Raw genomic sequence first — 26,096 nt, 5'->3', positions numbered from 1 at the left:
GGATTTTCCAGGCAAGAATACTGGCGTGGGTAGCCATTCCCTTCTCCAGGGAGTCTTTCCAACCCCGGGATCAAACCCAGGTCTCCTGTATTGTGGGCAGGTTCTTTACCGTCTGAGCCACCAGGGCAGCCCACTGGGTATTGGTCTAAACACATTGCCTGTGCTGTGTCAGTCATTCCTTGCAATAACTGTCAGCTGGGCACTGTTACTCTATTCCATGTGTGGAGAAAGTGAAGTGACTGTCCCGAGGCCCTAACAGCTAGGAGGCGGCAGCACTGAGGTTTACATCGAGGATTACCTGGCACCGAAGCTCACCATTTTGACCGCTGTCAGCCACACGTAAACGCATCGCGCCTCACCAAAGACACCATTAATTTGTGCAGGTCTCTAAAGTACTGTGACCTCCGGTTAATTGATTCAAGCTACTTAACCCGTACGGCCTTGGAGCAGGAGATGGGGCTGGCCTGCTGCTACGTGTCCAAAGAGGTGATCCGGGGGCCCACTGCTGCCCTGGACCTCAGCGGCAAGGAGCAAGAGCAAGCTGCGGCCAGTGAGAATGACACCGAGGAGCTGCTGATCGACCTGGAGAGACCCCAGAGCAACAGCAGCGCGGTCACAGGAACTTCAGGTCAGTACCTTCTCTCTCCAGGGGTTGGGGCAGGAGAGAGGAAGAGGTAGAATTAGGGAAGGCAGAGGCACCTGCTGACTCCCATCCAGCTTTCAGAGCAGCGGTGGCTGACCTGGGCATCCCCTCCAGACCTCAGTCCTGGGGAGACATAGTTGACAAACGTGAGTCATGAGCAGCCACAAGACATTTGCCTGAGAAGCACTTAATGAAGAGCTTGCTAATAGGCTAAATGCATGCGTGCATGCTGCATGCTAAGTCACTTCAGTCATGTGCAACTCTTTGTGACCCTATGGACTGTAGCCTGCCAGGTTCCTCTGTCCAAGGGATCCTCCAGGCAAGAATACTGGAGTGGGTGGCCATTTCCTGCTCCAGGAGATCTTCCTGACCAATAGGCTAAATACAATAAGTAAATTTCATGAATCCTCACTAACACCACGTCTCCTAGTCTCTGTACCCTAATCATCTCATCGATATTACGCATCTGATATTTGCACAAAGGCCTTCTTTTCCTTCCAGACCCTGAAGTGGTTTGTGCTAATTGGCCTAGTACCTGGCACTGAGTATGTTTGTTTGAATGAGTGAATGAGTGACTTTTCCCCCAAGTACCTAAATGGCAAGTGTTTACATACGGAAGGCTACTCTGGGACCACTGGTTGATTGGGATGATCCAGTCTACAGCCTACCAACTGCCCTCTTATTATGTTTTTGTGTGGCTGATGGCAGTGCCTGGCAGCATTATTTCCAGGGCTTCCCAGGTAGCGCTAGTGGTAAAGAACCCGCCTGCCAGTGCAGGAGACATACAAGACGTCAGTTCAATCCCTGGGTAGGGAAGATCCCCTAGAGGAGGGCATGACAACCCACTCCAGTATTCTTGCCTGGAGAATCTCATGGACAGAGGAGGCTTGTGGGCTATGGTCCATGGGGTCCCAAAGAGTTGGACACAACTGAAGCAACTTACCCCCCCCACACACACAGCATTATTTCCTTTTTTTTTTTTTCTGATTGTGAAAGTTATAATAGAGTGTAATATAGAGAACTTGGAGAATGTAATGAAGTATAGAGAAGAGATGAAAAATGAAAATCCCACAACAGAGGGAACCAGCATTCATGTTCCTTCTGCCCCGTGTTTCCCTTCTCTTACCTCATGACACTGACACACACACACGCAAACAAACACATACATACACCCCTTCCGAATGGAAGAGGCAGGTGTCTGTCCCTGGAAGAGCATGAGAACTGTTTTACCGAGGTCTGCTTCAGTCATGGGTCAGGGCTGTACCCCCAGCCTCTAACGACAGGCTCCCCGGTTCTGCCTGGTAGACCAGTTTAGAATAAAGGAGGGAGTTTGGGAAGATGGTAAAGGGTAACAGAAGGAAGGGGAAGAACACACCTAGAAGCTTTTCCACACCAACCAGCATCAGTGAGGGAGAGGAGGAAGGTGGAGTGGGGTGGGGTGATTAGAGTCCACTTCCTCCCTGGGCTCCTTAATCAGCCCCCTCCCTCCCCTCCACGTGAAGAGCTGCCCCCCAGACTCTGGATTCTGGCCTTGCTCTCATGAACTCTGATGTCTGGAGTTCCCCCTCCCCAATCTTGGAGGACCCAGGTGCTGCCCTCCTACACATACCACCCTACCCACCACCCCACCAGCCTCCAGCTGACTTTCAGGGCCCTCAGGGGGTGCTCATTGCCCAAGGCATGCAGGCCAGAAGACTCAAGGGCCTTGAAGGCAGAAGAAAACCATCACACAGAAGTCAGCTGAGCAGCAGTGATGAGGTCACGAGCCTCTGGTTACTGGCCCTTCACCTAGGAGCTCCCAAGGTTGGGATTTGCCCGCATGCCTGGGAGGCACCAGTCTGAGCAGAAAGAGTCTTGCAATTCGATTCTGGTTTGTCTTCAAACCACTTCGTTGCTCAGTCGTGTCTGACTCTGTGACCCCATGGACTGTAGCCCTCCAGGCTCCTCTGTCCATGGGATTCTCCAGGCAAGAATACTGGAGTGGGTTGCCACGCCCTTCTCCAGGGGATCTTCTCCACCCAGGGATGGAACCCAGGTCTCCTGCACTGCAGACGGATTCTTTACCGTCTGAGCCACCAGGGAAGGGTTGGGGTGGGGGACATTTGCGGTGAGTTGGCTGCAGGGGAGCAGATCTCCGGCCCTGGCGGGTAGGGAGGGAGGAGGTTACGCCCCGCTTTCCCACGCCGGTCTGGGCATCTGTGGAAGGGGCTGCACCCCGGGGAGCTTGTCCACAGCCAGGAGGGTGGGGCCTTGGACCCCAGAAGGAGGCGAGTGCCGCTGGACAGGGCTTGGGTGTGGAGCGTGTATTGGTCAGGGTTCTGGAGTGATTCGGATGGCTTATCCAAACGACGTAACCAGAGGAGAGTTTAATAACCCGCGGTGTACAAAGACGAGAGGGCAGATGGAAAGAAGCAGCAGGAGGCGGCGGGGCGGTTGGCCCCAGGGCACCGGGACTACCAGCAGCCTGAAGACGTGGGGAAGATAGGACGTGGGTCCAGGTTTCTACTGGCCGGCCGGAGGAAACCGGGAATAAGTGGCCGTTTCCGAGCCCACCCAGCAGCCAGGGAAGGGGAGAGGGGGCCCGAGGGGGGCGGCAGGGCGCCAGGGGCAGGGGGGCGGCCCGAAGCCCGAGCGCCGCCTGGACCCCCCGGGCCTTCCCGCGGGGCAGGGGCGGCGGTGACAGCGCGGCGTGCGCTCCGCTTTCAGGCTCCATCATGGAGAATGGAGTCAGCTCGTCCAGCACCGCCGACAAGTCCCAGAAGCCGCCCCCGACGCCCAGCTTCCGGAGCCCGGTCCCCAGCGCGGGGCTGGACGAGGGGCTCTCGGCAGGCCCGGCGGGACCCGGGGAGCCCCTAAAGCAGGAGTGCGACTCGCTGGGGCCCCCGCTGGCCAGCAGCACCACCGCCAAGCCGTCGCCGTCGTCATCGGGGCCCGGGGCGCTGCCGTGGCCCGGGCCGCCGGGCCGGGCCGGCCGGCCCCCCCAGGCCGCGCTGCCCCCGGTGGTCATCCTGTCCAAGGCGGCCTACAGCCTTCTGGGCGCGCGGCGGGGCGGCAAGCTGCCGGCGGCCGCGGCCCTGCTGCCGCACCCCGACGTGGCCTGGGCCAGCCCGCTGCGCCCGCCGCCGCCGGCGCACGCCGGCCCCGAGGAGCAGTCGCTCTACTACCGCCGCTGGACGGCCGCGCGGCCGCACCACGCCGACCACGGCAACCCGCCCGACCCCGCCTCTGGCGCGCGGGCCTGCCACCCGCGCCGGCTCCTGCTGAGCGGGCCCCCCCAGGTAGGGGCAGGGAGGGCTGGGGCGGGGGGAGTCGGGGGTAGGGCGCGGGGGCAGGGGGCTCTGGGGTTGCAGGGTCGGGGTAGGGCGCGGGGGCAGGGGTTCTGGGCTTGGGGGGTCGGAGGCAAGGCGTGGGGGCACGGGGTCTGGGGGTGTCCCGGGTCGGGGGGCGTCGAGGCCCGACTCAGAGCCCAGGTGTGACCTCTCTTTTCTCTTTTCCTCCCCCTCCCCGCCTACAATTCGATACCCGTCCCAGGTGGGGAAGACGGGCTCCTACCTGCAGTTCCTGAGGCTCCTCTTCCGCATGCTCATCCGGCTCTTGGAAGTGGACGTGTACGACGAGGCCGAGATCAACACCGGTGAGCGCTGGGCGTGGCGGTGCGCGCTATTACCACCACATCCCGGGGCTGTCGGCGGCCTCCGGAGAGTTAGTGCAGGGTGATTGAGAAGTTAGAGGCCAGGAGCCAGCAAAGAGTTGTAAGATAAAGTGGCCGTTTAGGTCGGGGTGTGACTTCCCCTCCTTTGAACCCTGATCCCCACTGTGTCCCCCGAGTCGCTGGGCACAGAGGCATCTTATAAAGCCTGTCAGGTGGGTTCACGGCTCAGATGGTGACACTGCTCAGATTTAAAATTAGTAGACTGCGATGTTCTATGGCTTAAGGGTCCAGGGCACGATTTATACTCCATCAGGGTAACCTTATGTTTTGCCTGCTGGCTGCGAGTGAAGGTATATGGATTACTACCCAAAGGAAAACTTCCTTGAGCAGGACAGAACCCTGGCGCCATCAACAGCCCCTTGGGGATTGGCAGAAGGGTGGAGGGGCTGGTGCTTGACAGGCCATCCCCAGCCTGCCCCTCCTGCCCCACTTCTTGGCCCTGCCACCCTGCTGTCACTTGTGAGGGAGGCGGTTCCCCTCAGCCTGTCCAGCAGGGCCGGAGTGTGGGCCTGAGCAGGGGTCAGCCAGCATTAGCCCTGCAGCCAGGGGAGGGTGGCTTCGCATCTCAGAGGGACTGTGGTGCTGGAGGAAATGGGGGGTGGGGTGGGGGCAGGAGTAGTCATGAGTAGACCGTCTTCCCAAGCCCTGAAAGATGAAGCCAGAGAAGAAAAAGGCCTTGCATCATCCATCACATTAGCCCTTGGAGACCTCCACTCGCTTGCTTTTCCTAAACAGTTGGACCTGTCCTGTGACCAGCCCAAGGGATAGATTAGTTCAGAGCCAGACTAGGTAAAATCAGCCATGTTTAATCATCTTCCTGTGGCTTTTGATTCAAGTTCCATCCTCTGCAGTTTACATGCATGATTCCAGACAAACGCACACAGTCCTGACTTCCTGTCCACATCTCCTTGTCTGTGTGCCCGGCTGAGCTGTAGCAGACCCCAGGCCAGCCCAGAGGGGACTGAAAGACCCCAGGGGCTGCCCAAAGCAGGCAGGGCTACAGTGCAAAGGCAGAGCCAAGCTGACCAGGAGTGAGGGGCCGTCATCCCATTGACCCCCACCTCCTAGGCTCCTGGGAAGAACGATGCCTTTAATTTTCATCTCACATTTCCACTACAGGGCCTGCAGCTGTGAGAGTCAAACCTGGCCTTTGTGATGAGCGGCACTGTTAGGCTTTATTCCTTCACCCTCATTTTGGTGCCGGTGAATGCAGCAGGTGCACTGGAGAGGCATGGGGATATGTTTTTATTAAATGAGAATAAGCTCTAACTTTTAAATACAATGCATATTTTTAAATGAAACTTAAACTTTAAAAAGGTCCAGGATGTAAAAATAAGCAGTGTTGTGCTTAAAAGGTAATAGCTGTGCTCCTAGCTTGTAGGCTTTTGGCAGAGGGGAGTTTTTTGTTTCTCCTTTTGAGGGATTCCCCAGTGGCTCAGATGGTGAAGAATCTGCCATAATGAGGTTTAAAAAATCTGGACATAATGAGACATGGGTTCGATCCCTGGGTTGGGAAGATCCCCTGGCAAAGGGAATGGCAACTCACTCCCGTATTCTTGCCTGGAGAATTCCATGGACAGAGGAGCTTGGCAGGCTACAGTCCATGAGGTTGCAAAGAGTTGAACACAACTGAGCAACTAACACACACACACACACCCTCTACACTGTCCTAAGCTGATCTTATAGTTTTTATTGTTAATAACAAATATCACCTATTGGACACACACCATGTGCCTGCCACACGGTGTTAGCACTTTCAATATGCTATCTGGACTTCTTAAAACAATCAGGGAACCCTAAGAAATAAAGGTGCCTACAGGTGTGAAGTCACAAGATCAGCGGGGGCAATGGCCTGGACTCAAACCCAAGGCCCCAGGCTCTCAACCTCTTTCGAATGCTGGAAGCACTTGAAGGAGCTTTAAATACAACAAGTGCCTAAGGAAGGAAGGTGGTTCTAGGCCGTGTGGCCTGAGCACAGGGGTTTTACAAGCTCCAGTGGTTTCTAATAAGCGACAGACACTGTGAATCTTGCTTAATGAGCCCCTGAAATCCTTTCAGCTGTCAGCATCTTAAAACCCCATGACTAAAACTCTTGTGATAGGATTCAGATCATCCAAAGTTAAACAAGATTTTAAGGACATCTGGAGGTCGGGTGTGGGAGACTATTGGATCTCTTAGGTTTGGGAGTTTCTGGGCTGGGTGTGTAGAAGCTAATGGGAACCAGTGAGGGCCAGCATCCCTCCCAGCAGGTCTGAAGGATACTCTGCACCCTTCTCCCCCGGACTCGGGAGCTCATTTCTCAGAAAGGCCTTTGTCCACCTACCTGGGCTGTATGTTTCCCTGACACTTGGGTGAGAGGGAGGGAGGGCAGCCAGTCGGTCTGATTGGGCTGCTCTGTGCACTTTCCTTCTTGGCCTAGATCACAGCGAAAGCAGTGAAGTGAGCCAGTCAGAGGGCGAACCCTGGCCTGACATCGAGAGCTTCAGTAAAATGCCCTTTGACGTCAGTGTGCACGACCCCAAGTACAGTTCGATGAGCCTGGTATATACTGAAAAGCTGGCAGGGGTCAAACAAGGTCAGTGTACGTGGAGCCTGAAGGTCGAGGGTTCACCTAAATGAGGGCAGGAAACCTGGGGCTGTTTACTCGTTGAGAGCAGTTTGTCATACTGCTTTGCATGTCTCATTTTATTCACATGATTGTCACCTTTTGGGCTTCCTGGGTGGCTCAGTGGTAAAGAATCCACCTGCCAACGTAGAAGACGTGGGTTCGATCCCTGGGTCAGCAAAGATCCCCCTGGAGGAGAGCATGGCAACCGACTCCAGTATTTCTGCCTGGAGAATCCCTTGGACAGAGGAGCCTGGTGGGCTACAGTCCATGGGTTTGCAAAAATTGGACGTGATTTAGTGACTAAACAACAGCAAGGTCACCTTGTAATTTTCAGAGCTGCCTCTCGGGGCATAAACTGCAGAATCCTAGAAAAAGCCCTTCTGGGGGTGGGGGACTTTTTGCCGAGGCATAGGGGCTTCACACACAGCATGGGAAGGTATTTTTTTGTCTCTTTTTACACAGAAGTGATAAAGGAACGCAAAGCTGAGGAGCCCCGGAAACGAGAAACTATGTCCATGATGCTGACCAAGTATGCGGCCTACAACACCTTCCACCACTGTGAGCAGTGCCACCAGTACATGGACTTCACCTCTGCCTCCCAGGTGCAGCCCCTGTGCTCCTGCCTGTTACCCAGCCTGGGTTCTGTGTGCAAGAGAGGGAACGGCCCAGTTTCAAGCCCTAGACAAAGGGTGGCTTCTTTGGTTTTTAAAAAATATTTATTTAGTTGTGTCGGCTAAAGATGCTCTCTTTTCATTAGGCCAAATATTGTCTGCATTGTAAAGACCTGTCTTAGTTGCCACATGCAGGATCTTTTCATTGCTGCGAACAGACTCTGAAGTTGCAGTGCATGGGCTCCAGAGAGCACAGGCTTCAGTAGTTGCAGCCCGTGGGCTTTATAGCTGCCCCGAGGGACGTGGGATCTTAGTTCCCCAACCAGGAATCGAACCCACGTCCCCTGCATGGCAAGGCGGAGTCTTAAGGCGGGTCATCAGGGAACTACCAAGGATAGCTTATTCATGAGATGGAGCCACTCATTTGTGAGCAGAATGCATGAAGCAGTTGATAAAATGACTTTGGGTTTATTGGGATTATAGGCAGGGGAGAGAAAGAAACTGATTGGTGTCTTAAGTCACTTCATCAAATGGTTACATGTGTTTAGAAAGTAACTGGTATGTCTGTGATTCTGAAAAAGCTGGATATTACAGTATGTTTGGCAAAAGGGTCTCTTTCCCTCCTTCGGGTTGTTGATGAAGATGGTGTTACTATCTGCAAGTCCATAGGGTGTGCCCTGTGAGCTGTGATCTGCACAGACCCAGTCTCCCTCTTACTCCAGCGTGGGGTGGTTTTGCCCACTAGGCACACAGAGGAGTCAGAGTGTGCTCTTTTATCTGGAGAGCACTGAGAGGTAGAACACGGAAGCTGAGCAAGTATCCCGCACCACTGCACTCCTCCTTGGCCAGAGCATCTTTAGGCATAGAGGATGGGAAAGCAGCCAGTGATGGTTGTATCCAGCGCCTGTGTGGGGGCTGAGCTCCACATTGCTTCCCCACTCTATCTTCTTGACCTTTAGCGCTTGGCCCTGAACGTCTAGAACAACTCTTCCTGTCTATAGCATGTGCTGGGTGGGCACCCCGCTTCCTCCCCAGACTTGCTGCTATGCTTGAGGATCTGATCTCCATTTTCCCCAGGGAACCCAGAAGGATGTACTGGCCTTTCTGCTCTTCTGATAGAAGTTACCTTTCATACCTCAAATGGTTTCCCGTGTCACTGAAAACTTTCAGTGGACTGTTGGAAATCAGCTCGCAATGCTTTATGGAATATAGATGATACAAACCCCTGATCTATAAATCATTAGAAAATTCATTTTTTAGACAATATATTAAAAACCTTCTATTTAGTTTCTGTGTGATTACAGTACTGCCTGATACTTGTGAAGCAGAATGAAGGAGATCTTAAGGGAAGTATTACAATATTATTTTTCTATGAAGTATAATATTTAGGTTGAACCTCTTGGGAAGGCTACCTGGATTCTTCTCGTGCCTGCTGACTAGTGATGCTCTCTTTTCATTAGGCCAAATATTGTCTGCATTGTAAAGACCTGTATATAATTATTCTCTGAGGTGGGTTATGAGAGAGTGTGTGAACTTTCCAGCAACTTAAAAAAGAGGTTAGATTTGTATGTGGCTTGGATGAGTCAAAAGTCTTCTGGAAGCCAGAGTTCTAGGGTAAGTGATCATTCAGACATCTTCAGCTTCCAGTGTAGCCGGGAAAGATGGGCCCACAGGGCTGTTTTAATGATGCCAATCTTAATAGTTTATTTAGGAAAAATATCATTTGACCTGACCCACTCAGAAGAGGATCCCTTGGTCAGGAAGATCCCCTGGAGGAGGGCATGGCGACTCACTCCAGTATTCTTGCCTGGAGAATCCCATGGGCTGAGGAGCCTGGTGGGCTACAGTCCAAAGGGTAGCAGAGCTGGAGACGACTGAAGCAACTTAGCACACACGCATGCGCAGAGGAGCGTTTTCCCCCATAACTGGGCAACTTTGGGAGTGTTTGGATAGCAAGACCTCCCAGAGGTATACTGGACTTCTGCAGGGCTGAGCACTAGTGGTTCTAAGGAGGTGAGAAATCTTAGTTTTCAGCAGCAGTCACTGCGCCACCCTCAGAAAGGGTTTTTGGGGTGAGAAGCTTGGATCTCGTGTCAGCCACTAAAAGATGAAGTGTTTGCCTTTTCTGACACTGCACACACAGCCAGGTCTGGCGGGAGGTAGAAGTCCAGGATAGCTGGCCTCTATCAGTAACCATCTTGAGAGGAGCAGCCTGGAAGCTTGCCAACTGTGAGCTTACACGCCCTCCCTTTGCTCTTGGCAAACGCAGATGTCCGACTCCACTTTCCACGCCTTCACGTTCTCGTCCTCCATGCTGGGAGAAGAGGTGCAGCTCTACTTCATCATTCCCAAATCCAAAGAGAGTCACTTTGTCTTCAGCAAGCAGGGCAAGCACCTGGAGAGCATGCGGCTGCCACTGGTCTCAGACAAGGTAGGTGATAGAGCGTCTGGGTGCACGGCCGGCCGGCCTCAGGTGCTAGAGCCAGCTTTATAAGCATCTAGTATCTAAGGGCTCTAATTTTTCTTTCTGGCCTCTGGCCCTTTTTTTTTTTTCTTTCAGCAGAATCTGAACGTAGTCAAGAGCCCTATTTTCACCCCCTCCAGCGGTCGCCACGAGCATGGACTTCTAAACCTCTTTCATGCCATGGAGGGCATCAGCCACTTGCACCTCCTGGTGGTCAAAGAGTATGAGATGCCGCTATACCGCAAATGCTGGCCCAACCACATCATGCTGGTGCTTCCCGGCATGTTCAATAACGCAGGCGTGGGTAAGGGGGCACGCGGGACGCCGGGCAAGGGCTAGGAAGAGAAATACCAAGCTCCATTCCTCAGGCTTCCAGAGGGCCCCATGACCCTGGAAAGTGTCTTGTTCTGTGGACCAAAGGACTTTTGACTCTTCAAAAAAAAATTATATTTGGCTGGGCTGGCTCTTTGTTGCTGCAGACTTTTCTCTAGCTGTGGTGAGCCGTGGCTCCTCTCTCGTTGCGGAGCATGGGCTCCAGGGCATGTAGATGTCAGTGGTTGCGGCATGTGGGCTCAGTTGTTGTGGCTCCCCGCCTCTAGAGCACAGGCTCAGCAGTTGCGGCACATGGGCTTAGTTCCTCCTCCGCATGTGGGATCTTCCCCAGTCAGGAATCAAACCTGCGTCTGTGTCGGCAGGTAGACTCTGCACCCCTGTGCCACTAGGGAAGCCCTTGACTCCTCTTTACGTGAGTTTTCATTTCTCTTCATCTGCAGTCTTGCAGAATGTTTTAACTTCTGAGGACTAGCATCCAAAGAAGTCACTGATACACTGAGCACCCTGGGAGGGCTTGGGACTCTGGCCAGCACAGGCTGCAGGTGTTACTCGCTACCAGCTGGCAGCAGGGACCTCACAGACAGGAGGACGGCCAGAGGAGGAAGGGGTGGTTAGCAATTCAGACCCAGGTCTGGAGGGATCACTGGGGGTCATCGCTGATCTTAAAGGCACACAGCAAGTTCTCGGGGGTGCTGTACAGCTGGAGACTGGAAGCACCATCACTGCCAATGGCAGTCATCTTAAAAGTGCCTGGAAGTCTTTCCTGCTTTTCCTGTCTGGGTTTAAGGTCAGTGGGCTGATTTCTCAAGGGGACACCTGGCTGTCGAGTGTACTGACAGAGCGGGAGGAGGAACTAGAGAGAGAGGTCCAGAGCTCCTTCGTTTACCCCTGAAGGCAGGAGACCTCCAACTGGACCCAGTGTCCTAGAGCCCTGCCCTCTGCCCACTCCCTGCATCTCACTCACTTCCTGTTGGCTTCAGTGGGAACTTCAAGGCAGAGCTTCAGGAGGGCTGAGGATCAAGAAGAGCTTTAGAGCCCATTTCTGGAGTGAAGGCAGAAAAGACCCGAGTAGTGCCCTGGATCCACGTGGCCCTTCTCTCCAGGTCTCTCTCACCTTTCCTTCTTAAGACTCTTCCTTTCTTGTTCTCCATTTCATTCCTTTTCATTTCCTTAAGTTTTAGCCTTAATATTGATTAAAATATTTTCCAAACAGGTTTATATTTTTAATGTAATTTTATTTCCCATCACTTAACATCAAACGAGATAAGAATTTCACATATTTTTAGTCCTTTATCCTTCCCCAAAAACACATATCCCCAAACTTAACTAAAATCTTTCTCTATATTTACATGACCCTCACACTTTTCTGTGCCTAACTGACCTTTAGGAGAAAATACTTGCTCATCCCAGATTTGAGTGAATTTGTTTAGTGCCAGTTTTGCCATTTTTGTAATCATCTGGGGAGAGAAACCAACATATATGCAAATGAAGCAGCTTTTTTTTTTTTTATATTGATAAAACAGCACAAAATTTAGCCAGTGTTAAGTGAAGTGTACGGTTCAGCATTCATTAGTACATTCACATTGTTATGCAACCAGTCTCCAGAACTCTTGTCCATCTTGCAAAACCGACTCAGTAACATCAAAGGTTAACTCCCCATTTTTATTACCATTCACTCACTAATGGACCCTTGGTCTGCTCCTCACCTTACGACTATTGTGAATGCTGCTGCTATGGACATGAACACAAATCTCAAAACCCTGCTTTCCGTTCTTATGGGTATATACCCCAAAGTAGAACTGCTTAATCACACAGTAATTCCACTTTTAACTTTTTTTTAGGAATTGACATATACTGTTTTTTCATAATGGCTTGTACATTCTTACCAACAATGTAAAATGGTTCCAGTTTTAACACATCTTCACTAACACTTGTGTTTTTGGGGAATTTTTGCTGTTGTTGTTAGTAGCCAACCTAATGGGTATGTGACGGTATCTTGTGATTCCCATTGTCCTAATGGTTAGTGATGCTGACCATATTTTCATTTGCTTGCTGGCCATTTGTGTATCTTCTTTGGAGAATCTATTTTTTAGATTGTGTTGTTGACTTGTAGTTCTTTGTATATTCTAGATTTTCACCCCTTATCAGATAAGGTTTATAAATATTTTCCCCTATTCCATAGAAGAATGTGTTCTTTGCACAGTTTAAAATTTTTATGTGGTCCAATTCATTTTTCCTCTTGTTGCCTATGCTTTCAGTGTCATAGCCAACAAATCAACAAACTATTGCCAAAACCAGTATCATTAAGCTTTCCCCCATGTTTTCTTCTAAGAGTTTTATAAAAGCTCTTCGGTTATTTTGACTTCTTTATACAGCATTAAGGTGAGGGTCCAGCGTCATCGTTTTGCATTTGAATGGTTTTAGCAGCTCTATCAAAAATCACTTGATCATATATGCAAGGGTGTTTCTGGGCTCTGTTTTCTGATTCCATTGGTCTGTGTCTGTCTCTATGCCACTGCTACACTGGTTTGATTACTCTAGTTTTGTAATCAGTCAAGTGTGAGACCTCCAGCTTTGCTGTTCTTTTTCGAAGATTGTTTTGGTGATTCAGAGTCCTTTGAAGTTTCACGTGAATTTAAAAATGAACTTTTCTAACAAAAGAAAAACTGATATTTTGATAGGGATTGTATTACATTTGTGGATTGCTTGTGGGATTTGTCAATAGTATTGCACCTTCCAGTCCCTGAACGTGTCTTTCCACTTATTTGGAAACACTTTCAGCGGTATTTTGTAGTTTTTAGTATAGTGGTCTTTAGCCTCCTTGGTTAAACACCTATTCCAAGTATTCTTTTTGATGAAAATGAAGCACTTCTTAATTTCCCTTTTAGATTGTTATCATATAGAAACACAGCTAATTTGTGTTTTTTGTCTGCAACTCTGCTGAATTTATTCTAACATGTGCATGTGTATAATAGTTAAGGTTTTCCTCACATAAGTCATGTCTACAGATAATTTTACTTCTTGCCAACTCGGGTGACGCGTGTGTGTGTGCGTGTGCATGCGTGTGTGTGTGTGTAATTTCTCTGGCCCTTATAATGCAAAGTATTACACGCAATTCTCTTAACAAACTATTTTCCTGGTTCCTCCATGGACTTAACTGGGGTTTTTTGAGCTTCTTTATTTCTGTGTTTTGTTTCATTTTAGGGTCTGTGTTAGTCGCTCAGTCGTGTCTGACTCTGTGGGACTGTAGCCCAACAGGCTACTCTATCCATGGGATTCTCCAAGAATACTGGAGTGGAAGAAAAAAAATACTGGAGTGGGTTGCCATTCTCTTCTCCAGGGGATCTTCCCGACCCTGGAATTGAATCCGCGTCTCCTGCATTGCAGGGAAATATTTTACCATCTGAGCCATTAGGGAAGCCTCATTTTAGGGTGGCCCACTCATAAAACCTGGCTAATTCCTGATGGTCATCATCTTAATTGCTAACACTGAGTCCTCACTCACCATGTGCAGCACTGTCCTGAGCACCATACAGCAGTCTATGAAGTAGACATTATCATCGCCTTCTTACAGGTGGGGAAGCCTAGGCACGGGGATTCTAGCAGCACTCCTCAAAGTGCAGTTCACCAATCATCAGTGAAAAGGTCTCTGGCCCCTCATCAGACACCACTAGTGTGAGCCTTTGGTGGTGGGCTCCCGTAATCTGTATTTTAAACGATTTCCTGGATGTCCGGTCAACCCTGATGTGTACAGTCACCAGGCGAACACGCATGCGTATGGAGAGAATGTGACATGTCTGTGGGGCCTCTGCTAAGCCTGAGGGGAACATCCCAGCCTTGTGTTGCCTTCCAGGTGCTGCCAGGTTCCTCATTAAGGAGCTGTCGTATCACAACCTGGAGCTGGAGAGAAACCGCCTGGAAGAGCTGGGAGTTAAACGCCAGTGTGTCTGGCCTTTCATCGTCGTGATGGATGACTCGTGTGTCCTGTGGAACATTCACAGTGTTCAGGAGCAGACCAGGTAGGGGCAGTTCTGTGCAGTTCTAGGAATGTGACATGCCACCGAGCAGGTCCTCTCCTCGGCCATCATGGCACAGGAAAGTAAACGAGGGGCACAGCTTCCCAGAGCAGAGCCACCATCTGAGACCACTTACTCTCACCAGCACTTTCTGTGGCGACTTAGGGATTTTTTAATCTAGACATTTGGTATGCCATTAAACTCCTGGACTGTTTGTGTTACCGCAGCTTTGGTCTGCTGTAAGAGTCTGTTGAAAGACACTGTGGTTTATGTAGAAAGACCACTGGCTTCTGAATTGGAATGATTTTTAGCCCTAGCTCTTCTTCCTAACTGTCTGGATGAAAAGGAAAGTTATTCCATCTCTGTCTCAATTCCATCCCCTATAAAATTACGGCTGGGCCAAAACACATGGTTCTCCTCCTGGCGCAGCGGTGAGGGGATCCATGAGGACCATGAAATGCTAAACCTGGAGATGTCCTATGCAGTAAATGAGCCCAGATGTCCTCAGCCCCAGTGAAACACTGTGCCACATGGTCTCAAGGCCCTTCCAGCTCAGACGTGTGACCCTGTGCCCTCATTTCCCTGGTGGATTTGAAGCCAGGGACATTAAGAAATATTCCTTTATTATACCGTAATTACCAGGACTGACTGGGAAGAGTACCTGTGTGCTCCTAACCTCTGGCTGCCTCTCTTTGGTAACTCCCTGTTCATTACTCACCTTGAAAATGGGCCAGATTTCTTTCTCTGCCTTTGAGGGGTCAGCCTCACCCCAGGGGACTGCCCTAGTGGCTTCGTGGTAAAGAGCCTGCCTGCCAGTGCAGGAGGTGCAGGTTTGATCCCTGGGTCGTGAAGATCCCCTGGAGGAGGAAATGGCAACCCACTCCAGTATTCTCGCCTGGAAAATTACAGGACAGAGGAGCCTGGCAGGCTCCAGTCCATGGGGTAGCAAAGAGTCGGACACACACAAGGACACTCACCCCTGGAAGGCAGCTTCTCTAGATCAGCAGTGACAGGCAGCATGGAAACCAGGCTTGACATCCTTGTCCACTCCAGACTAAGAGAAAGTCATCCAGCTAGTTGTGTCCTTTACAGATAGTAATACCATACAGTAGTGTCAGCTCTTCCCAAGTGACCATGTCTTCAGTGATACTGAGTTATCTCTTATGTAAACGAACTCTGCATTTCATAGCCAGCCCATGGAAACAGGAGTTTCCAGTAAGAATGTGTCCTTGAAGAGTGTCTTGCAGCACATGGAGGCGACACCGAAAATCGTGCACTACGCGATCCTGGGCATCCAGAAGTGGAGCAGCAGGCTGACTTCTCGGAGCCTCAAGGTCCCGTTCTCTAGGTGCCACGTGCACGACTTCATCCTCCTCAACATAGACCTGACTCAGAACGTGCAGTACGACTTCAACAGGTAAGCTGGGCTCCTGGATGCACATCATCCTGCCGGTTACTGTTTCTGCCCAGCTCCAGCCTCTGTAATGTGTTTATTCGTCTCTGAGAAACTAAGACTGTTTATACGGACAGAGAATGGGGCATCACAAGCCTCCAAGTGCCCCTTCATCACTGTTCAAACTGACCCAGACTGTCATGAGTGCTGCAATGTGAAATGGTTAGGAAACATATTTCAGCCATCTTATTATTCCACAAGAACTGAAACAGGGACCAAATTGTTTCATCAGTGGAAATCAGTGTGTGGACCCATAAACCTGTTCACGATTAGCCTTTCACTCGGAACTCGGAAGGTAGTCACTTCCTGAGATGTTAGCAAGACCCTGAGATCTGGATCCTGTGGGGAAAAGCCAGCTAGCCCTGGCCTTGCCTCCCGAATGAACTATGCACTTGTCCCAGAAAATCCAAAATGGCCAAGGAAGAATGTCAGAGGCCGCCGAGTCCCTCTTAAGTCAACCCCCAAGCTGCAGCTCTTAAAATATTCTGTAGCGATTTCACTTCTGTTTTAAATTTGGCAGACGCTTCATCCTGTTTGCAGCCAGGATGTTAACACTGGGAGCAGCTCTGCACTCCTGTCCCACGAAGAGTATACAGAGTACGTGGTCCTGTTTCAGTTCAGGGTTGCCTAAGTAAGGGGCTGTGCCAGGTCTGGGACCAGTCCCCTCACTGCTCCTTCTTTAATGACTGTAGTGCCCCCATCAGGGCATTACAACACAAGCCGGTGCTCACGGAGCCAGCCCCACGTGGGGGAAAGGCTGGCTCTCTCTGAGGCGGTCACCTAACATCTGCCACAGGTGTCGTCTCTGTAAGTAGCACAGCTGAGAGGTGACAGTCCACGGACCCTGCCATTGTGGTTCTAATTTAGGTATTTCTGTGAAGACGTTGACTTTAACCTGAGAACCAACAGCAGTGGACTGCTCATCTGCCGCTTTAACAACTTCAGTCTCATGAAGAAACATGTGCAAGTTGGCGGGCAGAGGGACTTTATCATTAAACCAAAGATCATGGTAAGTTGGCAAGCTTGAGTCTCCTGCTGAAAATAAGATGATCCCTCAGTATCTGTTTCCTGGTACCAGCATTTAGTATGAGCCTTGTTTCCCTGAGGACTCATCTAGAACCAAACCTACGTTTTCAAATTTCAACAAATTACCTTTCTTTAGATTTAAGGCTTAACTCCATCAAAGCTTTAGTTTCAAATGTGTTCTATAAACTGGCAAAGTTAACATTTTTTACATTCTTTATGTAACAGGTGAGAGAAAGGTAAATCAAATTGCTTGCTTGCATGGTCCTTTGCCAGTTATAAAGTAAGGCAGATCAAAACGTGTTAAGGGTTAATTCTGTGGGCCTACCCTTTTCCGTTTATAAGATTTGCTGGTAGCTATCATTTATAGGGCTGCCCAGGAGGCACAGCAGTAAAGAATCTGTCTGCAATGCAGGAGACACGGGTTTGATCCCTGGGTTGGGAAGATCCCTTGGAGAAGGAAATGGCAACCCACTCCAGTATTCTTGCCTGGGAAATCCCATGGACAGAGAAGCCTGGCAGGCTACAGTCCACGGAGTTGGAAAAGATGGACTTGACTGGCCATGCAGTCATTTATAGCATGTGGACTATCCGGTGGAGCTTAAAGACCTCCTTGCTTTTTTCCCTGGTGCTGACAGGATGGGATTTAACCCATCCACGTCCAGCAGTGCTGTAAAAAGGTTTCTGTTGGTCCTTACAATGTACATGCTAAATGCGCAAACTTTCAAAGAAGCCTCCTTTAACATTTGCTCGGGCCCTTGCTGCGTATAAATTACGTTAAATCCAACGGGAAGAATTTCAGAACCCCAGGATGACAAGACAGTGCTGCTGCCTTTCCTGCGGGCTGTCAGGATGCAGGCGTGCTCTCCTGGCGGGGGTCACACAATGCCCACGCAAACATTTCCCATCACTCCCTTGGCTCTGATTCCAGGTGTCGGAGAGCATGGCGCCTATCCTGCCCCTACAGTACGTCTGTGCTCCCGACAGTGAGCACACCCTTCTGGCAGCCCCTGCACAGTTCCTCCTGGAGAAGTTCCTGCAGCACGCCTCCTACAAACTCTTCCCCAAAGCTATCCGAAACTTTCGGAGCCCCGTGTTGGCCATCGACTGCTACCTTAACATTGGACCAGAGGTAAAGGGGGAGGGGCCGGGGCGCTCAGGTAGAGGGGCTTGTTCTGCATCTGGCAGTTTCTCTCATAACTACCCTTTATTACGAGAAATAAGAGAAGCTCTAGGTAGGTTAAAACATGACACACAGAGGGAGTACAAAGCTCAGATAAGCAGCCCCCTTAAGTTCTAATAAAACATGTCTCCATTACCTGACCCTGAGAGGGACAGCTAGAAAGGTAGGCACGGATCATTCAACTGACAATGCAGAGGTTTTACTGGCTTCTGAAATGCTAGTGTGCTCTGTGCTTGATGGTTGCAGGTGGCCGTATGCTACATCAGCTCCAGACCCCACTCCAGCAACGTCAACTGTGAAGGGGTGTGCTTCGGTGGACTCCTCTTGTACCTCTGTGACTCTTTTGTAGGTGCTGATCTTCTTAAGAAATTTAAGTTTCTCAAAGGTAAATCAAATTCAGCATCTTGCTTGTGAGTGCTGTTAGTTCCCACTGGACAAAATGCAGAGGTGAAAACCATAAGAGCACTTTAACACTTTTTGCCAGTAAGCTGATATACCTTTCTTTGAAACTGGGGCACTGACTTTTTTCAAATAAGGGAGTTAGGCTAAATGTGGATAAATCTAGCCAGGTTTAAAGATGTTGTCGCTGCTATTAATTTTACATAGGAATGATGCAATGCAAAGGCTTCTCATATAAATCTAATTTCAATAAAAATTAGTGAGTTACGATTCTGGAATAGAAGCCAAAGTTGCTTCAACAGGTATGCAGCATACAGAGGTTTGCTTAAGAACAAACTGCAGATTAAGCATCACAAATAACCTTGATAAGGTGACTCCTGAGGTTGGTGAAAAAAGGTTCAGTATGTTGTGTACAGCGTGCCATTTTTATGAGAACAGTGTGTGTATAAAACACATCTGGAGGTGTGTGTGTCGGGGTGGGGGGACAGGAGGAAGCATCTTGGGGGCATTTGGCAATATCTGGAGACATTTCATGTTGTCACAGGGCAGGGTGCTGCTAGCACAGAGTGGGAAGAAGCCAAGGACACTGCTAAACATACCACAAGAACAAAATAGCCCCACAATAGTCTTGTGGCCCCAGTGCCAAGGTTGAGAACCCTTGATCTAGCGGGACTCACAGACCCTTACAACGTGGGTTTTAATGCTGGTTACCATAGCAGAAAGTCTTCCCTAGTGGCTCAGCGGTAAAGAATCCACCTGGAATGCAGGAGACCTGGGCTCAATCCCTAGATCGGGAATATCCCCTGGAGAAGTGAATGGCAGTCCACACCAATATCCTTGCCTGGAGAATTCCATGGACAGAGGAGCCTGCTGGACTGAGCAACACACACACAGACACACACACACACACGAAGGGGTGGGGTGTGGTTGGGAGGGCCTTCACTTTACACTCTTTCAAACTTTGGCATTTATATCAGTTTCTTTATTCAAAGTAAATAATCAAATGAACAGTCCTGACAGGTTACTTTTATACGTTGGTTCTCAAAAGTGTTCGCTTAGGGGATATAATCAGAGGGAGGTAAGAAAGGTTCTCTAAGTCCTTTCAACCCCTGAGCCTAAGACACATCCCTGCTCTCTCCTGAAGGTGCTACCCTGTGTGTCATCTGCCAAGACAGAAGCTCCTTGCGCCAAACAATTGTCCGCTTGGAGCTGGAGGATGAGTGGCAGTTCCGCCTCCGGGACGAGTTCCAGACCGCCAACAGCAGCGACGACAAGCCGCTCTACTTTCTCACCGGACGTCACGTATGACCTTTTGAAGAGACCAAAACTAGCAGAGGAATGCCTAGATGGGGTGGGGCAGAAATAATTATTGGGGATTTAATTTTTTCCTTTAAAGTACAATCACTGTGGAGCAAAGTGCAACATGTATTTGTCTGTTCTCCAAAGAAACCCCCCCACCCCCAAATCTGACCCAGATCTCTGGGGGGCATCACTTTCCTTCATTTCCAGTTTCAGGACCTTAAATTCAGGTTAACTCCACCCTAGGTAGTTATGCAGTTAACTCAAGATGTGGTCTGCCCACGGGAGCCTGAGGAGGAAATACTGTGGAGAAACCGCATGGATGCTGCGTTGTTTTTTCCTACTATGCTCTGTCAGGGGGAAAACTGACTCTTGGCGTTAGCGAGCCTGAATGTGTTATGTGAGACTCACGCCATTGGTGTGGAATTAATTGAAGATTAACATTTGAGGCCTGAGCCCTCAGTTTCTCTTCAGATCTGTACTTTGGTACAGTATTACTCAGGGGTCTGAAATGATAGAATGTAGAAGAAGATATTTGTATTTAAAAAAAAAAAAGTAGCCTTGTCTTTCTCTGTGCAGTGTTAGTTTATGATTTATAATCTTGTATGTATTGAAACTTTTGGCAAAATTTCCACAGGAGTTGAAAGTTTACTATTTAAACTGAACAAACACGTCAGTAAATGGAGAGCAGGCGCTGTGTGTATTTATGCAGCTTCTCCTGGCTTACGTTCTTTTGCTTTATCCATTCTTTAAAAATGTTTCCAGTCTCTTAAGCACATCATGCCTGTGAGAATATGAACAGTGATTAATCTTGTACAAGGAAAACCTGATTCAAAGGTTGAGCCAATTAAGAAGGTTTCAGCAGTCAACCCGCACCCACTCCACTGGGTTGGAATTAAGCATTTGGCACCAGCAAAGCTAAATGTCAGGCAGGCTAAGCTTCTATGTGGAGTGGAACTAGTTTGTTTCAAAGACTAAAGCGGAGTTTCCTTTCAAAGATACACTGAATTAGCTGCCTTATACTGACAATACCACAGAAACTGCTGAAATGGGAAACAGAGCCATAGAGAGATGCTGTTTTACTTAATTCTACCAGTGAGTGAGTGAGTGAGTGAGTGTGTGTGTGCAGTAAAGAAGAATTCCATTTAAGTCTTTTTGACTCAAAAATCAGCAGGGGATCTTTGTTCAGCATCAACAGTAGGAAGTGTAAGTTTATACAGACTTTTACCACATATTTTAATCAAAAACAGATTTCTAGACAATGTTCTAGAACATACTAAGTTTATTGGAAGTTGATTCTTCCAGATTACTTCAATTTTCATTGATGGCTTGACATTTTTCTTATTAGCCCATATATCACTTTCACTTTATCTCCACTTTACACAGCCATTTTTACTTGAATAGATGTCTTGTTTAAGGCCTGAAACTACTGAGGGGCCTGCTAAGCCTGCATTCACTCAGAACAAATAGTGTTACCTGACCAGCTTTACTAGTTTGTGATACGGAGTTTACAGAGAGTGAGAAGATAGAATGTACTAATCTGAAAATGATTTCATATCTCTTGGTTTTAATAGCTATTTTTGTTGTATATGTATCTTAAAATGAACAATTCCTTTTAAAAATTCCATTTTTAATTGATCCTGCCTTATATATGCTTTAAAAATACTTGTTTTTAGTACAGCAGAACTTTTGGCAAAGAGGTACGTTCTGAAGCAGGCTGATTTAGATATGAATGTATTTCACTTGTTTTGTTCAAAGGGCCTACTGCAGATGATATCAAGAAACCCACTGTTTGTGCAATATTCCAATATTTACTATATAGGGCAAATACAATACTTGAAATAATCCTAAAACAGCTGTTCCTAGGGCAGATGGCCTCTCAGGGTTTCTTCTGGCTTTATAGCTTCAGTTTAAGGAAAAAAATTTTAAGTACTTATTTGAGCTGTGGAGACTCCATATTTATTAGGGCTACCCTCTGAAAAAATCAGATGATTATCATCCCTTAAATTCTGTTTAACTCTTTGGAAGAGAAATGCCAGAATAAAGCCAAAAGACCATCACCCTGATGATGGAGAATTTAAACTGACCTGCCTATTCTTTCCAGTGTCTGTCTTACTAAGGCTTGGATCTTTTAAAATCACCGTATCAGTATAATTCTTTAGAGAATGTTAGGTCATTCTCCTTTAAGGATAAAATTGCACAAGCACAGACCACCATGATTTGGTTAATACAACCCCTGGTGTGTTCCACTTCGAGCCTTGCCAGCCCTTAGAATATCATGGTGTGGATGTGTTCACTTGGCCTGCAGAATAACTGACCTATAGACCTGTTAAACCCTGCCATATGTGAGGGTTCACACAGGTTAATACTGAATGTAAACTTACAATGAGAATTGCTGTATTCAATTTTTGGGGCTGTAATTTATGCAATTGCTTCTTGTGATTGTTAGAAAAAGAGGCACCCGTGTTACTTTATTACTGTAAAGTTTCTTAACCAAAATTTGGTGAATTTCACTAGTCAGTCTACCTCACATTTTGCTTATGATTCTAAATTGTCTTAAGTTGTGTTGACAGTACATTCTTGTCCTTTCATTTAATTTGGTGAATGTATTAAATTCTCCCTCACCCTCTAAAAAGAAAGTGTGTTTTCTTTACATTTTCTGATATGTTCAAAAATGGAATGAGCTGGTTCTGCCAGTGTCCGAGAAAGGCCACAGGTCCACCTGTCATAAGTTGGATAACTCTAAGATTCTACTATTCTGGCTTAACAGTGCAAGAAAGTGCTGAGTAAGTATTTGTGGACTGAAAATCTATAGCTTATCCAAAGAAGATACACACATATAAAGTATCTACACACCATGCCCACTTGCAGAGTGCCACATAATCATGAATAACAGGTCTAGAAATGATTAAAGAGATGTTAGAAATATCCATGGTACATCCCCGATCTTTTATAGATGGCAACTATATTCATTTCCATGTCCCAAGAGGCAGACTTTGGGACGGTAGAACTGTGTAGTATAACCTGAGGTTACTCTCCATTTTATTTCTAAACTCTAATTTCACCAGCTTTGGAGAATTAACTTATTATTCTGGGGGGGTGGGAGGGGGAATGCCTTTCAGTTCTATTATATTGACAGTGCTAAAATAACCTTTGATATAGAACTGTAAAAACATTCTTTAGGGTCAGAGGTCCCTGGCTGTTGCCTCAGGAGGGCCTGTAACTATTTTAAGTATGCTGACAGATTCAGGAGCAAGGAGGAAACTGCCCAGTGTCCCACTACAAACTCCAATGAGCTGCCTTGGAAAGACTACCAGCTGTGAAACTGACTGCTGTACCGTTGTATTCAACTACGTAGAGCTGAACAATATCCAGAGAACACACATTGCTCAGGCTTGTCTTCAGTCATGGCAAGAAGCTCATAGCTCCCTCTGGGTCTAAGAGAATATCGATAAAACAATGAAACCCTGGCTTCCCTGAAAAAAGACAAAAAAATCATAACTGAAGATGCAGGAAGGACCTCTGGGACCAAGGAAACACTGTAAACTCCTATGTCTTAGCTGTCAAGTATTAAGCTGAGGAAAGAATCTATAGTTGACCCTTCAACAATACAGGTTTGAACTTCACAGGTGTACTTATACACAATTTAAAAAAAAAAATGTACTACAGTATTACACAATCCCTGGTTGGTTGAATCTACAAAGTGCTAATATAAAGAGTCGACTGTAAAGTTACACCTGATTCACGACTACACGTGGGGTTAGCACCCCAACCCCCACGTTGTTCCAGGGTCAGCTGCACTTCAGTGATTATGACGGCGAATGGGATAGGAATAGCTAGGAAAAGCAACAAGTTTTCTTACCAGTTCTTTGCTGTTCTGAGACAGAATCTTCCCTTGATCTGCTAGAAAGCCCAAGAGCCATGAGAACAGGTAGAAGGCCTATGTGTGTCTGCAGTCGCTACCCCAGAAATCAATTTAGCCACCTTCACCGCCAGTGAACTACAGCCAGGAAGGAATGTGGCTGTGTTCCTACCAAGATCCCCTAGCTGAGCAGCCATGCAAAGTAAGCGACAATTAAAATATCAGTATATGTCTACTGTATTTACTGTTCTTATGATAGTCATGATTTTAGTAGATATATCAAGTTCACTCTTGCACATTATAAACTGATAAAATACTGATTTTTATAATGCTGACAAACTGAAATAAAACCATTGTACGTCCACGTAAACAAGAGCATAACATATAAGATCACAGGGTGTCTGTCTATACTGGTGGGTCCTATAATGTCAATATACCAGACATTCAGCCCAACTATTCAAGGGTAGCTGAGAAAACATTTACAGGCACCTTTGTATAATTAGCAATTACAGAATCAATCTGCTGATGTTTGTGACCACTAGCATTTACTCACTGTAGCGCTGGTGCCTCCACAACTCCACAGAGACCACAATGCTGCTTCTGTCGTCACTCTTTCATCTTCAGTGGTGTGACAGTGTAGACGGTTCCTGAGTCTTGGTTTCTGCCACTTTCTCCTGGTTCTCCCCTTGCATGTGCATCCTCACACGTTCTTCAATAAAGTCTCTTCTACCCTCTAATTTTATAAACCCCAGGGTGGAGATCTCCTCTAAATCTTCAAATAACTAAATAAATTGGCTTAGTTCAAACTTTCCCCAAACTCTAGGTCTACATGTTCCGTTATATACACCAAATAGATATCTCCACTTGGAGATTCAGCAACCACCTTCAAACTGTGAGCAGAACCAAGCTCATCCTTCCCCACCTAATTCTCCAGTATGCTCTTCTCGGCCCCAAATCCACCTACTCTGCTACCTAAACCAAAATTACCCAGATTCTCCTGTCATGATCTTTCTCTAGTCAGTTATCAACTCCATCAATTCTTCAATTTTAACTTCTCAGAGTTCATTTGTCTAATTTTCGTCTACACATCATAGCTTTAGTTCAATTTGCGTATCTTTCACAAAGACTGCAGCCTCTCCTATAAGCTTGTCTAAATTCTAGACTCCTCACCTGTAAACTACCTATGTGGCTGTCGTAATTAAATAATGCATCACTAGGGCTTCCCTGGTAGCTCAGCTGGTACAGGATCTGCCTGCAGTGCAGGAGACCCAGGTTCGATCCCTGGGTCGGGAAGATCCCCTGGAGAAGGGATAGGCTACTCACTCCAGTATTCTTGGGTTTCCCTGGTGGCTCAGATGGTAAAGAATCTGCCTGCAATATGAGAGAGTTGGGTTCAATCCCTGGGCTGGAAGATCCCCTGGAGGAGGGCATGGCAACCCACTCCAGTATTCTTGCCTGCAGAATCCCCATGGACAGAGGAGCCTGGCAGGCTACAGTCCATAGGGTTGCAAAGAGTCAGACACGACTGAGTGATTAAGCACAGCACAAACACAAGGTATGACACATGGCAAACACACAAATGTTAAATATTATTAATAATTCTCTTCTTGGAGAAATCGCTAGATTGTAAAATTTATTTGAGGGGCTGTGTCTTTAATATAAACATGAAAAGAAACAATCTTCCTAGTAATGGTAACCTTTAAACCAGCCAATAAATACAGCCTGTCTACTTCCAAGTCCCTTTGAAACCCACCGAGTATGGCTACCCAGAGAATCCTATTGCTTTTATGGGATCTGGGCCTATATTGTGAGTTTAACAGTTACTAGAACATCTATGCTACACCTGAAGTCTTCATCCTGTTTTTAAAAAATCATGGGTTCCCCGTCAGGCAAACATTGAGACCAGCAATGACTAAAAGAGTCTCAAGACCAAAGAGAAAAGCAGTGTCAAGAGTTGGACCATCATGATGAATGAGAAGAGTCACACTGCCTTACCATTCCACCCTACTGACAGGTACAGAGCCTTACACCACTCAATCACACATTTATGGGTGATAATGTGTGTGTGTGTGTGTGTGTGTGTATCACAATGATATATATCATATATCACAATATGTCGATCTTAATTTAAAAGTCTTAATTTTAGCTGGTTTTAATGTCAGCTCATAACATTCACCTACGTTAAATCATAGTGGTGTTTCATTCTTGGGCCATGGCTCTTCATTTCTTTGAAAGACCAGAAAATTCCCATGTTAGGATCTTGTCTTTTGGAGATGTTACTGATATACAGATTCTGTAGCAAACTGATGAAAACTAGCTTTTCAAAACCCACTGTTTTAATCTTATTTCAAGGTAGCAAACCTAACAGACTTCCTGAAAAAGCACAATAACAACATATCATTATCACATTTATCACTTAGAAAAAACTATCAAGTATTTTATTATTTTATTCTACACTATATACAAGTCATAAAAGGCCACAGCAGTTTT

General features: G+C 47.6%; 1 protein-coding gene across 3 annotated transcripts in view; it reads left to right on the top strand.

Moving 5' to 3' along the window:
• The window catches only part of GREB1L (GREB1 like retinoic acid receptor coactivator), a 110,360-nt gene extending 88,006 nt beyond the window's left edge, over positions 1-22,354 (top strand). For all 3 annotated transcript variants that reach the window (XM_068993569.1, XM_068993568.1, XM_068993567.1), the window contains 13 exons: positions 384-628; positions 3,350-3,921; positions 4,175-4,277; positions 6,775-6,930; positions 7,426-7,565; positions 9,844-10,005; positions 10,138-10,342; positions 14,225-14,390; positions 15,577-15,804; positions 16,708-16,849; positions 17,795-17,995; positions 18,293-18,431; positions 19,590-22,354. In XM_068993569.1, coding sequence (XP_068849670.1) covers positions 384-628; positions 3,350-3,921; positions 4,175-4,277; positions 6,775-6,930; positions 7,426-7,565; positions 9,844-10,005; positions 10,138-10,342; positions 14,225-14,390; positions 15,577-15,804; positions 16,708-16,849; positions 17,795-17,995; positions 18,293-18,431; positions 19,590-19,753 — 2,623 coding nt within the window. In that variant the 3' untranslated portion in view covers positions 19,754-22,354. The remainder of the gene's footprint in view (positions 1-383; positions 629-3,349; positions 3,922-4,174; positions 4,278-6,774; positions 6,931-7,425; positions 7,566-9,843; positions 10,006-10,137; positions 10,343-14,224; positions 14,391-15,576; positions 15,805-16,707; positions 16,850-17,794; positions 17,996-18,292; positions 18,432-19,589) is intronic.
• Positions 22,355-26,096: the final 3,742 nt, after the last annotated feature.

This window comes from Capricornis sumatraensis, chromosome 21, assembly GCF_032405125.1.
Source record: "Capricornis sumatraensis isolate serow.1 chromosome 21, serow.2, whole genome shotgun sequence".
Classification (NCBI taxonomy): domain Eukaryota; kingdom Metazoa; phylum Chordata; class Mammalia; order Artiodactyla; family Bovidae; genus Capricornis; species Capricornis sumatraensis.
This window is presented reverse-complemented; position numbering and strand designations above follow the sequence as displayed.